Source organism: Colletotrichum fioriniae, assembly GCF_027942845.1.
Source record: "Colletotrichum fioriniae strain IMI 355084 chromosome Unknown scaffold_9, whole genome shotgun sequence".
In the NCBI taxonomy this organism is placed as follows: Eukaryota; Fungi; Ascomycota; class Sordariomycetes; order Glomerellales; family Glomerellaceae; genus Colletotrichum; species Colletotrichum fioriniae.
The window spans coordinates 1,698,406-1,715,412 of record NW_027076845.1 but is presented as its reverse complement, the minus strand read 5'-3'; the positions used below and the strand labels follow the sequence as shown (position 1 = coordinate 1,715,412).

Genomic DNA, 17,007 nt, shown 5'->3' with positions numbered 1-17,007 from the left:
TGTCTAGATCAATGATGTTCCTGTGCAGGAACAGAGACCTGTGGAAAGAAAAATTAAGACCGGTCTCTCAGTCTCTCCCTTATCGCGCGGCGCGTCGTGTCGTGTCGAGTGTCTTGTCTTGTCGAGGTCGGGGTCGGAGTCGGGTGTGATTTCCAGGCGCAGGTAGTTGGGGGTTAGAGTGGCAGCGGGCAAGAGGAGTCGAGTCGGGTGGTAGGTAAAGTGTGGTGGTAGTGGCAGTGGTAGTGGTAATAGTAGTAGTATCGGTACGGAGCAAGGTATGGAGGAGACTAGGAGCAGTGGCAGTGGTGGTTGCCGTTGCTGCAGGGCGGAAAGATGAGGTGGGTAGTGGAGACGGAGAACGGGGTCGAGGTCGAAATGGGGGGGCGGCGACGAAGGGGAAGAAAAGACGTGGATTGGGTCGGGAGCCGGTGTGATGGTTTTTTTCTTCTTTTTTTCTGTCTTCGGTGCAGTAAGGTAGGTGGTGGTAAGGAGGTGAAGGACGAGAGCGAGGCAAGGGACAACCTGAGGTGACGAGGTGACGGCGAGGGACACACAGCAAGGTAAATGGAAGAGTAAGGCGAGGATAACGGAGCCAAGGTAGGGAAGGAGCGAGTGAGAGAAGGAGGCGACGACGGGACGGGACCCAACTAAGTCAAAGCCGCAAGGTCAAGGACGTCCATCTTACGGAGTAGGTAGGTACGGTCTGGGAGGTCACAAGTGAGATGTCGTCGGGGTTTTTTTTATTTTTTATTTTTTATCTTAGCAGGGTAGCGATGGCGTCGGCGGTGGTCTCGACACACGCTGCAGTGGTGCACCAGCGGCAGAACACACGCGGGAAAGTGGGACACCTCAGCAGACTACCAGACTGAACCTCAGACTGAACCTGGGAATAGAAGGGGGAGGATGGGGTCGGGTAAGGTAGTAGCAAACTTGGCCTTGCGTTAGGGGTTTTGAATCTTTGAACCTCCTGTTTTTTTTTTCTTTCTTTTTTCCGTCAAATGAGGCGAGCAGCTGGGTGAGAGGAGAGCGAGGGGAGAACAAGAAAAGAAGAAGGATTTAGGTACCTGAAGGTAGGTTGAGTCAAAAGACGGGTGGAATTGACGAGTGTCAGTTGGTGTCAGTGTCAAGGCAAGGCGAGGCAAGGCAATGGGAGGCTGCAGGAAGAGAACCTTGCACACACCACACGTAAGTCAGGCAAGGTGCAGAGACAGACAAGTCCGAAAGAGCTGTATGAGGCGCGCGTGGCAAGCTATGTGTTGTACGCTGAGGTATTGTATGTCTTGACGCTCTCAAAATGAAGACACTGGATAAGTATCATGTACACCTTTCATGTTGTCGTCCTTGATTTGAATACAAGGAAACTCAAGACAACATCTGCCCTGGGTTGCTTCGGTCAACTATCTATCCGGCGACAACGACACCCACAAGTAGCTAATCTAAAGTACCGTCTCCTTTAGGCTTAATGAATGGAAGGACGAACAAAGACGTCCATCATCTATGGCAGTTGACAGCAAGAACTTGGGCAAAAAGTACAGCCAGCCAGCACAGGGCAACTGGAAGTGCAAAGGGATCCAGCTGCAGCATATACAAGAACCGTCCCTTCCTGTCTGCTTTGTTAGTAGATTTCCCAGATTCTCAGCATAGACGTAGACCCCAAGGTGCTTTACAGATACCTCGTAGAGAACCATCCTCACAAAATAATCACTGTCCAAGGCAATTCGGAATGCCTCACGAGGGCAGCAAGCCCCCAATGAGTGACAGGGCCATGAAAAGGAGAGAGAGAGAGAGAGAGAGAAGGGGGGACCCCTCGTCTCTAATCAATGGGCAGTGGAAAAGCAAAGCAACTCCAAAGTCTTCCGTCTCATCTTTTTCCTAATCAAAGTGACTTGTTGCTGGACCAAGTGCCTCGTACCTCGTGCCCTGAGCCTGGACGGGAGGGTGAGCCAGGCTGGGGGCGGGTAGAAATTGGAGAGTGCCCGTGTCAGGAGGGTCCCTCCAGGTCTCCGGTCTGTTTACCACCACAAGTCCATAACCGCCGCCTCCTCTTCCTCCTGCTCCCGCATCAACATCAGCGTATTAATTTGGTGTTTGCAACGCTGGTCTTTGCAATGATTGGGGTTGGAAGGGGTCGTACTGGTCAGTGTTCCAGAGGGATGGATGGCGCCTGATCGGTTGGCGTTGGGGTGCTTGAGATAGCCTGGTGCAGTGCTAGCTGGAGGACATGGCCTAACCCGGAAGGTCGAGAATGTCCAGCCATGTTCCCTTGGACCTTGGATTGTGCGGAAAGCAAGAGTGCATCCGTGGACCGTACGTAGCCCGTAAGGTATATAGGTACTCCGTATTCCGTAGGCTCCAAGGTATCGAATAACCCAGGGCAGGCCACAGATGTGGGTTGATGCCGCTGCTGGATTCTGGAACGAATAGCCTGGTCGTGGGTGAGCGGGGCCATCTTCACCAATCTTCCACCTCGCCGGCTTCCATTTCCTTTAATTTGTTCGACGCTCACCTCAACGTCCAGGGGTTACGTAGCCAGCGTCGGTGCCATGCCCCGGTCTGCTCATCTCAGTCTCAAGGGCGGTTCCTCCCTCCTGTGCTTTCCGCTAATATCAGAAGGGAATGAGATGCGGTATACGGATGGGAGTGCAAGCAGCCACCCTTTTGCCGTCTATTTCGTGTCAAGGAGAAGGAGGCACCAAGCCAACCCCTCAGGCGCTTGTCTTTGATACCGAGAGGTGCGTTTGTTGGTGCCATTGCCGATGTTGCCCGGTACAGCGTAGTTCTGCCCACCCCTCCGCACCAAGAAACTGGCCCAACGCTCTCCAGCAACTGCCAGCAAACCGACCCAAGCAGACCTAGGTAAGGTGGTAAGGTAGGCGCGCGGCCACGGTGGTGATGAGTTGGACAAAAGTCTTGGAACTCTCGGCTTGATGGTTCCGTCTGGCTCTGGGTTGGGGGCGCGGGGCATTCGTAGCTTGCTTCTCCTCGTTGTCGTCTTGATCCTTCACCGCCCTCACCGACCACTTTTTTAACCCGTAAAGAGTGGATCGTCCCCCGTCTTTGAAAGAACGGCATCCGCTGGTCGGGTTGAGCTGAGTAGATCTTTGGACCGGCTTCGACTCCAGCAGCACTGGCGTTGCAGCTTGCGACTGCTACTGGCAGCAAGGGACGTGGGGACCAAAGCCACAAGGTGTTGGAGGGCGAAGCGGTGCCAGTTGTCAGCAGAAGCTGTTTGTGCTTGGGGTGCCAAGTGGTGTTGCGTCTATTGTACCCGAAGTGTCGAGTCTCGACAGTCCTCCAGGTGAGGTGAGGAAGGTATCCGTATTACCTTGAGGAACCCTCGTCACCTCTGCGCACATTGGGCAGAGTGACTTTGGGCCTGAGGCTTTAGAATCCCGTCCCCCACCATTCTCATGTTAAGAATGCATGTGCTTTCACATCGACTAAAGTATACGTGACTACGTACCTGGTAAGCGCGAGGAGGAAGGTGCAAGTGCAGAGGTAGAGGCAACCACCTGCCTGTGTTCCTCAGGTACCTTACCTTACCTTGCACTTTTAATCCGCGTAGGGACGCTTACCTGAATTTGTCTCCTTGGATGAACGTCTACATGGCAGGCAGAAGACATCATTGTTAAATTCCTACTCGGTCCATCATCCAAGCTTCTGCAGCAAGTCCCAAGAAGCACACCTTTAGAGTACTCCTGCACCAACAAGGCAAGAGCATACCTTAAAGTAGGTAGGCACTGTGTGTGCATCACGGTCCTGGCATCACGCCAGCAAACCCGCATATCGCATTGGCCCTTTCCAATAGGTACGCTTCCCAACGCACATCTCGCCAAGTGCCGTCTGCCAACGGCTCAAATGTCTCCCTCGCACCTACCATCGAGGGACCATTCTCGTCCAACCTAACTCTTTCGCAGCGGAACGAGGTGGAATGTGACCCTTTCTGTCAGTGTTGTGCTCTTGCCACTTTGCAGAACCGCTCTTTCACCAGAGCAAAATCAGACGATAATAGCCCGCCACCTTAACCGTACTCCGTAGATAACGTACCTACCTTAGGTTTCCTTAACGCATGAAAAAGAAAGGAATGCCCTCATGTCATCAACAACTCAGCCCAGCCCAGGTTTGTCCAGCAGAGTTTTCACCAAACTTTGCCTAATCTATTTTTCTTCACGTAATCATCCCATGCCTCTATCCCCTCCCTAGAACCGATCCGTAGTGACGCCTCCTCATATCAGCATGGGAATCGTAAGTTCAACCACCAACGTCGGCGACCTCCCGCCACTCGCGGCCTGCAGCGGCCATTTATCGAGATGGGAAGGGGCACCGGATCCAGACCATACATTGCTGCTCTTCGTCAATGCTGCAATGCACTGCGGGATCTAAGCTACTGGGCCCCACCGTCTCAGACCGACACTAATTAATGATCGACCTGGACCTGAGATGGTCTTCTCGGGCGGATCCGCACCTCCATCAAAAGCAACGCAGACCCAGAATAATGTGCCATTGGATCTCGACTTGTCGACTTCGCCTTACGGTTCACATCGAAGCATGTTCGTCAATGCCATCCGAGTAAGACAGGCGTGATACTTACGCTGTCGGGCATTACCTGTCGCCGCAAAAACCCGAGAACTACCTAGGCTGAATGATACTTGGAAGCGCGGACTGACTCCATGCGTGGCTCATTAACCCAGAAATCTAGCGGGCTGTCCCTTCTATATCTTCAGCTCGACCACAAGGTCTTGAACCTCGACGTTTGACACTGACACGCCGCCATCGCGTCGCTCGCTCGTGGCGTACAGTGTCAATTTGACTCCAACCCCTATGCAAGTCTTTCTTCTGCAGTTTGCCGTCCCAGATGCTACCCTCGCTTCGCGCTGTCAAAGTGGGCATCGAAACACTGTCAGGCCCGCGAAGTAGCTCTGGGGTTGGACGATGCCTTCCAAGTCTTATGGACGACACGCGTTTGAGGCAGTCTCTCACGTACAGGGAATAAGCTAGACGGGAACCCGCAGACTTCTTTAATGCTTCGATCCATTCGTCGCTCCCGTCTATCGCGATGGCCCGGTTTGCTTTCCGTTTTGCATTGCGTTGTACGGGCTGTTCTCGATTATTCCTCCTGGTCTTCATCCAAGTCTCATCATCATTCTGGGCTTCTGAACAAAAACCAAGCACTCCGAATGCCTGTTTTCCCGACCATCCTACTCAGTTCCACCTGCATCCATCGCTCAGGGTTCCGCGTGATCGATCACCGGGATCACCGACATAAAAGGACCATGCCCGGCTCGTGCTCCACGGATTGGCGCTGACAACGGGAAATTCAAATAGGTCCCAACAGACAGTTGGACCCCATGGCAGTGTCGGTCCGTGTGGCCATCAGTTATCCTGATTCCTGACAATCATGTCTCCCTTTCAGACGGCATTCTTCCCTGCTGGGCGCATGGCAGCATTCGACAGCAAATCGTACCCATCAATGTCGAAAGCTGAAACAGGAAGCTATGCCAGAAAGGTCGCATTGGTACGAACGCATTACAAACAACCACCGACCCGACGGCCATCCGACAGTAAGGTACATGGCAGGGCATGACAGGACCCAAAGGACCAAAGGAAAGATGTATCCGTATTACTGAACCCATGCCCTCCATCCATCCATCTTTGTTCCCGCTTTGTTTGCCGCCGAGCCTCGACATCGCCTCAGTCCCTTTGTACGTGTGTTCTCACGTCACCGTTGCTGTTACATTTTACATCACATTTTCTTGCACGCTTATTTGCTCAGCCGTTTTCTCTCTTATCTTGTTTTGGGAAGCGTTGTCTTGGCAGGTGGCATTACCCGTTGGAATGTCTTGACTGTGGGATCGTCGCATGTCAAGAACTTGCACGGGGAGTTATTTTGATTAAAAGTCGCTGGGCTGATGGCTCATGGCGGACAAGCCCAAAGTAGAGTGACTTGATGCTAATGATATCAGGCATGGAAATCCGCCAAAGACGGCGCAAGTAAAGTACAGGTACTCATTGCCACAGACTTGGGTCTCGCAGTCCCTAGGTACCTAAGGTAGCTCAGGGCTACCCCTGCATGAGAGTGCCGTTCCTTCTACGCAGATCATCGCTCAAGCCACAAATTTCCAACGCATGTGAGGCTACAGCCAACAATCAACCTCCTGCATAGCCCTACCGGACCATCTCATCTTCATCGCTCAGAGTCAGCTGCAAAGGCAACCTCGGCGACACCACGACAGTCCTTCACCTACATGCTTTGAGCCCCTTCAGCCGCACAACTCAGCCACAGCAAACCGATCCCTTGCATCTTTCAGCCTCTCTCTCTCTCATCCCGCCTTTGCTCAACCTTGAACCCTCCGCAGCCACATCTCATATCCCACACACCTCGCAACTCACACAAATACGCTAGGGTAGACAGGACAATGGAGACGAACCACATCGACAGCCTCCTGGAGCGCTACCTCGTCCTGCTGGACGAGTACACAGCCTTGCGCGAGCACCTCAGCGGGACTCAGGCGGGCATGTATCAGAACATTGCACGAGCCAACTTCTCCGCGGAGAGGGGTGTCCGTTACGGGCCGGATTACTACGACGAGCGCATGCGGGCTTCGAGGACCCTCGAGCTGGCTGTGGATGACAGGGGTGTCCCCCGCTTTGAGGTTGTCAAGGTTGTGGAGGGGGGTGATGCTGTGACGGAGCCGAAGAGGGAGAGCACGGAGGCTGCCGCGGCGGCGAAGAATGATGATGATGATGTCGATGAGGCCTCGGGCACGGAGCCGGAAGCGGCGACCTCTGTCGATGGGCAGCAGACGGAGAAAGAAGCCAAGAAGGAGGAGGAGGAGGAGGAGGAGACGGAGAAAGAGAAGGAAAAGGCGAAGCAAAAGACGAAGAAGAAGAGCAATGATCCTCTCCGATGGTTCGGGATCCTCGCGCCGATGCCTTTGAGACAGGCGCAAACGCTCTCGGTGCAGGTCGTGCAGGAAACCATCCCCCGATTAGTCTCGGTGGACGCCGAGATGAAGGATATCGAGATCGAGGTCCGCCGGGCGAGGAAGAGGAGGGCCAAGGCTGAGGCTGCGGCGGCGTTGAAGAGGGCCGATGTAGAGGAGGGCGCGGAAGCTGTTCGAAGGGAGACGCAAGCTCCAGTGGCTGCTATTTGAATCGATGTGAAGGGGATGCATTCCTTTTTTTTTTCTTTTTTCGATGGAGGTTTCGATATTAGTCTGAGCTCATCGATAGGAAGTTTCCTCTCGAGCCGGGACTGCTACGAACTCTACAAATCTATTGTCCCTCGCGAAGATATGGTTCTGGGCTGAAGACCATAACAGATCTCTTTCAGAAAAACATGTGAATCATGAACCTGCTAAACACCTTGCTCGGGGAGAACGATATTCAACTGTGATTTCTCTTTCCCTACATTCAACCACGTGCTCTCGAAAGACGTAACTCAGTTAAAGGTCACTCCTACAACAATCGAGGAGGTAGTTAGTGCGTAGGTCGGTCACCTAACTTTATCAGTCAACTTGATCTAGAGTTCCATCATATTTAGCTGAATTAGATTCTGGCACTACGCATGCCGTATGGTCCATATTTCACATACCCGGGTGATTAATAGAAGCTCGTGTTTTGGTTTTACAGACGCATCAGAGTGAGTACTTTGCCTGATTGATGTCTTCATTCTTAAGCCTCGAAGCTTCAAGGCCAGGCTTTCTAAGTCTCACTTGAACAGAGAATCATTCAAACGTTTGTCGGATGATTATAAGTCTCTCGCCACGTGTGTCGGGACACTTGGGTTCGCCGGATAAGAAAGAGCTAGTTGTCTATGAAATTGGAAAACTAGCGAAGTCTATCTAGCGTCTGCAGCACATCATCCAAAGACTCCCTCAGCGGGTCATTGGAGCCCACATGCTTCTCAAGCTGCCCGGCTATGCCCAGCACGGCGCTGATAGAGTGTACGTAGCGCTGCCTCATACCATACGGCGCGCCCACCAGCAACGCAGTGGTGAGCTGTAGAGCTGCGATGTGACCCTCCTGTACCAGCGCGGGCTGCTTGGCTTCGGGAGCGTGCCAGGCGGCCACGGTCGTCACGAAAGCCATCCACTCTTCCCTTGAGCCGGTTTCCTCGCCCTCCACGATCGGCAGAAGGATGCGGACAATCTCAATGGCGCGCGCGGCTTCGCTTTCGTCGCTTGACGTGGTTGTAGATTGTAGAACGGCGACGAGGTCTTTGGTCAAGACGTCCCAGCCGTTGTGTGTCGTGAACTCTTCCAGCCCAGCCTTCTCGACCAGGATTCCCTCCAGGCCTACTAGGATTGGTGACCGGAAGTCGAGACTTGACGGGGAGCTCGACTTGTAGAGGTCGAGGAGCATGTCCGTCAGCCCTGCTGCTTCCTTTCTCAGCAGGTCGTTGTCGTCCTCGCGAAGCCAAATGGCGAGAGCTTTGACAGCTGCCAGTATTAGAGGGTCTTCGTGAACGTTGCTCTTCTTTGACTCCCAAGAGATTGTCAGCCTCTTCCCCATGGAGGTGTCGGTCTCCTTTGCACGCGCTTCGGGGTGCAGACCAAAAGCACCTGCCACGGACGCATCCCACCTGTCTCGGAGGAACTCGATGGCGAGAGATAGGGCCTCCGAAATCGTCCGACGGATCTTGAGCAGAAAGTCGGGAGGCATCACTAGGGCAGCTGACGATGAACTCTCATCGTCGAGGCTCTTCACTAGATAGCCAATGAAGTGCGTTGTGACATCAAAGGCCGAGCCCAACCGTTGTGCGATGGCTGGGTAGATGGGATCATTGAGAAGCTCCAAGAGGCGGGGAAGACTGGCCCTGGTATCGGTGAGGAGGAGAGTGATGAATAGGTACGAGAACGGTTTATCATCCTTTTCATCGCTGGTGAACAATAGTTTTGATGCTTCCGAGGGGTATACCTCAAGCAAGGATGCAGCCGCAACGGTGTAGGCGTTCCTTGCCTCTGGCGTGGGCCGGCTCGTAAGAAGTTTCTTGATGAAGTCGGTGGAGGATTTGATCCACTTTGGGTTTGAAGGTAGGGACTATTCAAGTGTAAGTCAGCTGCCTGTATTGTCGTAGAAGGGGGACTACCTTGGGATCCGAGTTTCGCAGAAATTTGCCAAGAAATTCGAGCAAAGTAACGCCATCCGTGCCGTTGAAGGTCGACACCAGGGCTTGAATGGTTCTGTCTATCTTGGACTTCAGTACGGGTCTATCTTCTGCGATGTCCATGCAGTTGATCCAAGCAAAAGAAAAGATCTCGAGAGCAGATGGGTTGTTTGGGGCAACCTCAACGAGAGGAGTTACATCGTCAATGTCGAAGAACATCTTTGCTCCTTCAGGAAAAGCGGACAGGGTGAGAAGAGTCTGAATAATCATTACAGAAGTTTCTCCAGAGCTACATTGATGGTAAGTGCAAGTGTACGTTCCAAAGTTGTCTAGGTAGTGTATTGGCATACCTTCGTAGCAAACTGGACACCAGAAGAGGCATTCTCCCAACGAGGCGTTTGTCTCTTTTTGCTTGATCTGGTAGAAGCAAAACAAAAGTATGGATAACTGATACTGAAAGATCCAGCATGTTTTTTGCGTCCTTCTGGCCAGATTGTGTAGATGAGCCTGTCTTCAGCAGCCGGTCCAGGAACTTGGGGGATATGGAACCCCAAAGACCCGACACGGTGTCTGCATCGTTGCGCAGCTCCTCCGAGTTGTCGAGTACACTTTTCAACAGAGCTAAGCCAACGAATCTAGAGGTATCATCTTTGGCCTTCAACATACTCTGGATTTGGTCGAGCGATGCAGTTTGCTGCGTTCCCGACGTCGACTGGGAGACACCAGGAGGTGCCTGCGCCGCGGCGAACTCTGCAGGAGCTTTGTCTGCCATATTTACGTCTCCTTATGTTCGTTGATGTTCCTGGAGTCCTGCGTTGACGCGATCAACAAGCTCTGCGAATGCCAAAGGCGGGTAAGACAGCGTGTAAGTCGAGTGTCCGAGTTCTAGGGTTGGAAATCCGGTAGGCATCAAAGCCGAAGACGGCACGTGCTACAACCTAGTCTCTTGAAAATAACGTGCTGCTCTGTTGGGAAAGAGTACGATAATTGCAGGCTGTCAACCCCACAAGAAATGAGCAAGATGCCAAGATCAGACGAAAGGATGCCGTCGTGAAAAATTGCCCCGCGCTGAAAGACCCAGATCACTGAAGGAAACCCCCCACCGTCAGATGCATTCCATCAACAAGACCCCTGCAGGTGGTCCCCTTGGCCACTTGCCCCGGCGTCGCATCAGCCGCAAGACAGACCGCAAAGAGGCCCGAGCTTCCACACCGAGTCAGCCACGCGCGGCTCGTCACCGTACAGGTATCCATCCGGCGACGGGGAGGTGATACCGTTTCCGTCCTGTTGAAGAGAACCTTGAAACGACAACAGGATGGCTATGATCTGAGGATACTGGGAGTCAATGTCGCCAGATTCGCACCATGGCCGGTCCTGTACACTATGATTCGTCCGCCTCGTCCTCATCGCGTCCGCTGAACAGCGGCGCCGGCAACAGCAACAGCAATACAGACCCCGCCGATCGAGACGAATTGGACTTCTGGAGCGAAGACGAAGACGTCGCCGATGTCCTGATCGAGGACCCAATCCACGAGGACCTCGACGAACCCTTCTCCTTTAAGCGAAAACAGAAACAGAACGCTCTGTCAGCTCCAAGCCGCCTCTTGTCCGCCTTCACCGGTTCGCGATCAGGCACTGCCTCCCCTCACTCCTCGCCGCGAGCGCGAACGCCTACCCACGATCCAAATCGATCACCGCGGAGGGCAGGCGCACATGGCGCTGCGAGCCAGGGTACCAAAGATGGCGCGCCACTAGATTGGTACGTGGAAGGGCCGGGAAGAAGAGTGGGATACGAGGATTTGACGGCCATCGATTGGATTTTCGAATACACAAAGGAGCGTCAGCGTCTGCGCGTCCTTCACTCAGGGGCGCAAGGGTTGCTTGGGCTGTTCAAACAGCTCGTAGATGCCAGTGAGGTCTGGATCATCCTGATATTGACTGGTATGGCTGTTGGCGCTGTTGCTGCTGGCATCGATATTACGACCGACTGGCTTGGCGACCTGAAAACAGGGTACTGCTCCAGCGGCCCAGAAGGAGGCGCATTCTACCTGAACAAGAACTTCTGCTGCTGGGGTTACAACGAGATGTCAAAGTGCGGCGGCTGGACACCCTGGGCGAAGGCTTTGGGTGTTTCTTCCGCCGGTGGAAAATGGTTCATAGAGTACTTCTTCTTTCTCGTACTCTCTGTAAGTCTCGCGCTCTCACAACCTCGCGCCTCTTTGCTGATGATTTGGAGGTCATTTTGGCATCTGCCGCAGCTATTCTGGTTCAGGAGTACGGAATGTATGCCAAACACAGCGGAATACCAGAGATCAAGACGGTGTTGGGGGGTTTCATCATCCGAAGGTTTCTTGGCAGCTGGACTTTGATCACCAAGTCGTTAGGTTTGGTAAGTTATAAGTTCTCTCTTCTCTTTCGTGCCATGTCGACTAACTCATGCAGTGTCTTGCGGTTGGTTCGGGCATGTGGCTAGGCAAAGAGGGACCTCTAGTCCACGTTGCTTGTTGTTGCGCCAATCTCTTTATCAAGCTCTTCAAGAATATCAACGACAACGAGGGTGAGCCAAGCCTGCAAGGAAAATCGTGTACTTTACTGATGTCTCGACAGCTCGAAAAAGGGAGGTTCTCTCTGCTGCCGCTGCCTCTGGAATTTCGGTGGCTTTTGGCTCGCCAATCGGAGGAGTGTTGTTCAGTCTAGAGGTTGGTACGACCGGGATTGCTCCCTGTCCCATGCTAATCGCATACTAGCAACTCTCATACTACTTTCCGGACAAGACAATGTGGCAGAGTTTCGTCTGTGCCATGACTGCTGCCGTCGTTCTGCAGGCATTTGATCCGTTTCGCACTGGGCAGCTTGTCATGTACCAGGTCAAATTCAGCACGGGATGGCACGGCTTTGAACTGATTCCATTTGTCTTCCTTGGTATCCTTGGTGTAAGTGCATACCGTCGTTAGCCCATGACCTCAACTGACAGTCTGACAGGGAATCTACGGTGGCCTCTTCATCAAAGCGAACATGGCTGTAGCACGATGGAAGAAGAACACGCCGTGGCTCCCGGGGCCCATTACCCAAGTCGCTGCGATTGCCCTTCTGACGGCGCTCATCAACTATCCCAACCATTACATGAAGTTCCAGACATCGGAGCTTGTCTCCAACTTGTTCGTCGAGTGCTCCAAGTACGTCGACGACCAAATCGGCCTCTGTAAGACTGGGGCTGCATCGGCACCAACGATTGTTCTTCTCATATTTGGGGCTATCCTTGGTTTCTTCCTCGCCACCATCACATTTGGCCTTCAGCTGCCTGCTGGCATTATTCTGCCTTCAATGGCTATCGGAGCCCTGACCGGCAGAGCCGTGGGTATTGTTATGGAGATTTGGGTTACAAACCACCCTACGTTCTTCGCATTTGCCTCCTGCGAACCAGATGTTCCTTGCGTAACACCGGGAACATATGCCATTATCGGTGCGGCAGCGACGCTTGCCGGCGTCACTCGAATGACGGTCTCAATTGTTGTCATCATGTTCGAGCTGACAGGAGCTCTGACCTATGTTCTCCCCATCATGATCGCCGTCATGCTGTCTAAATGGGTGGGAGATGCGTTCTCCCGGAAGGGAATTTACGAAGCGTGGATCCACTTCAATGAGTATCCCTTCCTAGATAACAGCGAGGAGATGGTCATCCCCGATATTCCTGCGTCGCAAATCATGACTCGCATCGAGGACTTGGTTGTGCTCACCGCGACGGGCCACACTATTGGCAGCTTAAAGAACATTCTCGACACGCACACCTACCGAGGGTTTCCTGTTATTTCAGATCCCCGCGAAGCCATTCTGCTGGGATACATCTCCCGTGCAGAGCTCACCTACAACTTGCAAATGTGTTCGCAGCCACCGCGATCGCTTCCGCCAGAGACAGAGGCCTTCTTCTCTCACCAGCCCCTCGCGGACCCCCGTACGACTCTTGATCTTCGGCCGTGGATGGACCAGACGCCCATCACTATGGCTTCGAGATCTAACCTGCATCTTGCCGTCAGCTATTTTCAGAAGCTTGGCTTGCGCTATGTCCTGTTCAGTGACCGCGGTGCTCTGCAGGGTCTCTTGACCAAGAAGGACGTGTGGTACGTCCTCAACGGCGCAGAGGAGACGCGGCGGACGAGTGGGTTGTCGAGAGGTATGGGTGTCGAGACCGGCCTCACGAGAGAAGGCGGCGGTGGCGAGCATCAGGGTCTGTTAAGGGATGACGGACATGAGGAGGGAATTAGCCCTGCAGAAGACCGGGGACCGATTTTATAAGATAGAGCGTGATCTCGTGATAGTGAATGATTGTACGGATACTTTAGACACATATATGCATAAATGGGAACTTGGAACTTTGGTAACTTGTAGTTCGCATGGCATAATTCAGTTCCTGTTAATAGGGTATACTCACTCATCCGGGATTCCATCTCCTCTCCGAAGATCAAGCCAATGATCGGTGCAATGCCAGCAGATGATAGATCAATGGATTGTGTGGTGGTTCTTGCACCTTGTTGCGGGGGCCAAAGACCCTGCCGCGAAGTTGAGATTTGGTTTCACTTATGGACAAGAGTTCATCTGGCGTTGTCTACTTTGAGTAGTCAATGTGCTTGGGTTTGGAAGCAGGCCTTCTTTCCTTCCCACGCTAGTGCTCATTCACTACAGGGCGCGTACCTTAGAGCCTCTTCACGACCCTCTCGAGGCTCTCCAGTTGGCGCAATGTGCTGGGCTGCGATTCGGATGTAACAACGAAGACCCAGCTCGAGCGTGTTGATGGGTTCGGAGGACTGATGCTCCGTGGGAACATGGACCTTCTCGATTTGTTTGGTCGGTACACTGCACAATCTTTTGTCCAAGGTTCCCTCCCTCCCGCGTCTCCCTCTGTCACCGTTTGTTCCGCCACACCACTGTCCAGATGATCAAGGACGGAGTGTTCGAGGTAGCAAGGTGCTGCCCACGTACTAGCTGAATTGTTTTGAAAGGCCGGAAGAACCCAATACGTTACCCAAAAGCCTGCAGGCAATGGCTCTCTTTTGGAAGGTCACTTGGGAGACAGGAATTCGTCTGCCCAGCGTTTTGGCTATTACAAGGTACGGAAAACCAACCTCCTCAACTGCTGTTTCTGGCATTGATGCTTTCCACGATCTACCGCAGTAAATAAAGCGTCTGAATCTCATGCCCGAGTTCAAGAAGATCCGGGGATGAAACTGTCGAAATTGGCAGTGTAATTGCTTGAATTCTTGCGCTGCTCGGCACAAAAACATCGCCATGAACTCCAAATTTGAGGCTTAGAATGTTCTTCCCTGTCTCGCAGGTTCAACTAGATGCGCGTCATTGTTTGGAAGGTCTTATGTCATTTCCATGATACACCCGCAGTTCCCAACGGCGTCCTTCTAAACTAATCCCATGTAGTTGATCTACAAGATGCAGTCTCTGAAGATACTACTATTCTGCACAGTAGAATACTTCTCTCGGTACACCACGTACCGAAGGTGTGGATGGACGAGACCAAGATCTTTGTGCCTGAAAGCGAATTTGCCCATCTTATGAAGGTATTGTAGTCATTGTATCTAGATGGATCTTCGTTGAATAAACAGCCTTACATACTTGATCTACCTTACGCATGTGGCGTTTGTCTCCAACAGACATCATTTAATAATTATAACGAGTACCCATCGAAGCTCAAGACGCGAGTTACGACATTTTCCATATAACCCTTCAAAGATACCACTTCGGAAATTCCAAAATCCGCCCTAGTAGGCTCTTACGGGACCAACCGAGGCGGTGGCGAGCATTATCCTAATCCGGGCTCAACTTTCGACAAACGATTCAAACATCACGCCACTCCTTGCGTCTTTGTCTCAGCAGATGTACGGGACAGCCAGGTCGTTGTCGCCCCCTTCCCCCCCACATCACACAACATTTGAACATGATGGCATTGAAAATGTCCGAGGTTTTATCCGATGTACATCACACTAGCTAGCATGGCAAAGGGGGGTTAAACATTTTGAGAGGAAGGGTTAGGGGATGGAAGTCTTGCTGAACATATTGTCGTATGGTATTCACATGCGTTTCTTGTACATTTCACTGCCTCAAGTGAGTAGTCGTTCAGTACCCTGACGAACTAGCACTCGTCCAAAAGATAATAACTAGTGAGATCAAGAATATGGATTCAATATCTATTCCCTTCAATGGCGAGGTTTGGGTAGAGCGATAACCCATGTCAGTTTTCTCTGTGTGATAAAAGAATTAAAAACAAATCGCTTGTTCCGGCTTGACACGGTTGGCAACCCTCATTCACATGGCTCGTAAATGCTCCCTATCAATACAAAGCTGATACGATTTCTTCGCCATCAATTGCTAGTGTTCCACGACGCTTAAATAACAGAAAAGACAAAAGGGGTATCTTGAAATGCAGTCTGACCAGCCCAATACAGAGTCTTGAAGTTCATGCTCGCGGCAGATCCACCTCCCTGCCCGTAGAAAAAGGCGGACGTGCTATTGACGCCTTGCCGTAAAGAAGAGAACCGGGGGTTTTGAATACGCTGGTCCGTAAAACCCTCATCATTTGAAGTGATCCCGGGGAGGCTACGTCGACCCGAGAGCCATAATACACCACCGCGGCGGCGTCCAGTCCGGAAATAAGTCGCAAACGGCCTTCATCGCCGCCTCCATTTGCCTCGCCATCTGCTGCTTGAGCAAGCCGTTCGGATTCGCAGGCACCAACTCGACCTCGTCGTTGTAGACAGGATTTTCGTCCCGCGGCACGAAGACCAGCTCTTCCAGCTTGGGCATACGCGCGCGGACCTGCTTGAGGACCTCCACCGTTAGGTTGGCGGCGCTCATGGACTGGTACATTGTGTCGACCCAGAAAAGCGAGTCGTTGATGGCGAGGCGGCGCACTTGTGAGATGTCTTCGGGATCGCAGAGGGCCATGACGGTGCGGAACTGTGCCTCGGAGGCCATGTAGCCGTCACGGGCGCCAAAGTAGAGGACATCGTGGGCCTTGTCAAAGAAGATTTGGCCCGGGTTGCGCGTCATGCCGAAGCTGAGATGGTACGACTTGAGGGCCTCGAGGCGGGATTCATGGCAAGCGTGGAGGTTGGTGGGTACGGCTGTGTACGAGGTACACCCGCTCGACGAGGGCCTTGGTGACTGGGCGTGTGAGGCGAAGGAGAGAGACTTGGCACCGCACCGGATGGGCACAACCCTAGGTGGTGGAAGGTTGAGGTTCCAGATCTTGAGCCGGAGTTCTACTGGCAGCCTTGGAAAGAGATGCTGTGATGGCTTCGGTCAACGGGGCTGGGCGCGGCTATGGGGTACACGGGAGATCGACGGATCTAAACGTACAAATTGATCGAGAGCTCGAGGTGGTATCGCTTGCGCGGGGCAGCCGGTTGTTCGCGTTCTTGGAGCGGAGGTTATCGTGATGGTTGACATGATCTGTACAAACCGAGGGCTGGCGCGAGACTAGAAGAATGGGTTTGCAACGTTGAAGTCCCGCAGTGTGGAAATGGATGCCGAGAAACGAACGAATGTGTTTGTTAGGCCAGTGCGGGACACGATGACAGGTTGTCGGAGGGGTGGCAAGCGTGAGTGGTTATTATATCGGCCACGACGCCGCGGGTACCAGCGCTATCCCGGGCAAACGATACAAAGGATAAAGGATATGCCTGCCAGGCTACGTCCCACAAGGTCCAAGGCGACCCGAGACATCATTAGACTTCTTTGACAAATACCCAGCCCCGGTTCTCCTCACAACAGAACGCTGGGGTAGGAGGGAAAGCTATGTGCATACCATATTTTTCGTGATTCATGACCACTTGACGAACACACCCCCCAGACTGCATATGTGTGTCAGGGAAGAAAGTGTGGCGGCCCAG

The 17,007-nt window shown here is 52.8% G+C and overlaps 4 protein-coding genes across 4 annotated transcripts; 2 read left to right on the top strand and 2 right to left on the bottom strand.

Annotated features, from left to right (window-relative positions):
• Positions 1-6,416: 6,416 nt before the first annotated feature.
• N0V96_007905 (uncharacterized protein) lies at positions 6,417-7,154 on the top strand (the record flags this gene model as incomplete). Its single annotated transcript, XM_053194294.1, has 1 exon — positions 6,417-7,154. The coding sequence occupies one exon, from the start codon at positions 6,417-6,419 to the stop codon at positions 7,152-7,154; it is 738 nt and encodes a 245-aa protein (XP_053048144.1).
• A 676-nt stretch (positions 7,155-7,830) lies between these two features.
• Positions 7,831-9,881, bottom strand: N0V96_007904 (uncharacterized protein; the record flags this gene model as incomplete). Its single annotated transcript, XM_053194293.2, has 3 exons — positions 7,831-9,042; positions 9,092-9,367; positions 9,564-9,881. The coding sequence occupies 3 exons, from the start codon at positions 9,879-9,881 to the stop codon at positions 7,831-7,833; spliced, it is 1,806 nt and encodes a 601-aa protein (XP_053048143.2).
• A 592-nt stretch (positions 9,882-10,473) lies between these two features.
• Positions 10,474-13,402, top strand: GEF2 (chloride channel; the record flags this gene model as incomplete). The annotated part of the gene is made up of 6 exons (XM_053194292.2): positions 10,474-11,295; positions 11,346-11,498; positions 11,552-11,666; positions 11,717-11,808; positions 11,857-12,042; positions 12,092-13,402. 6 exons carry the CDS (start codon positions 10,474-10,476, stop codon positions 13,400-13,402), a joined length of 2,679 nt encoding a protein of 892 aa, XP_053048142.1.
• Positions 13,403-15,712: 2,310 nt separating this feature from the next.
• N0V96_007902 (uncharacterized protein) lies at positions 15,713-16,165 on the bottom strand (the record flags this gene model as incomplete). Its single annotated transcript, XM_053194291.1, has 1 exon — positions 15,713-16,165. The coding sequence occupies one exon, from the start codon at positions 16,163-16,165 to the stop codon at positions 15,713-15,715; it is 453 nt and encodes a 150-aa protein (XP_053048141.1).
• Positions 16,166-17,007: the final 842 nt, after the last annotated feature.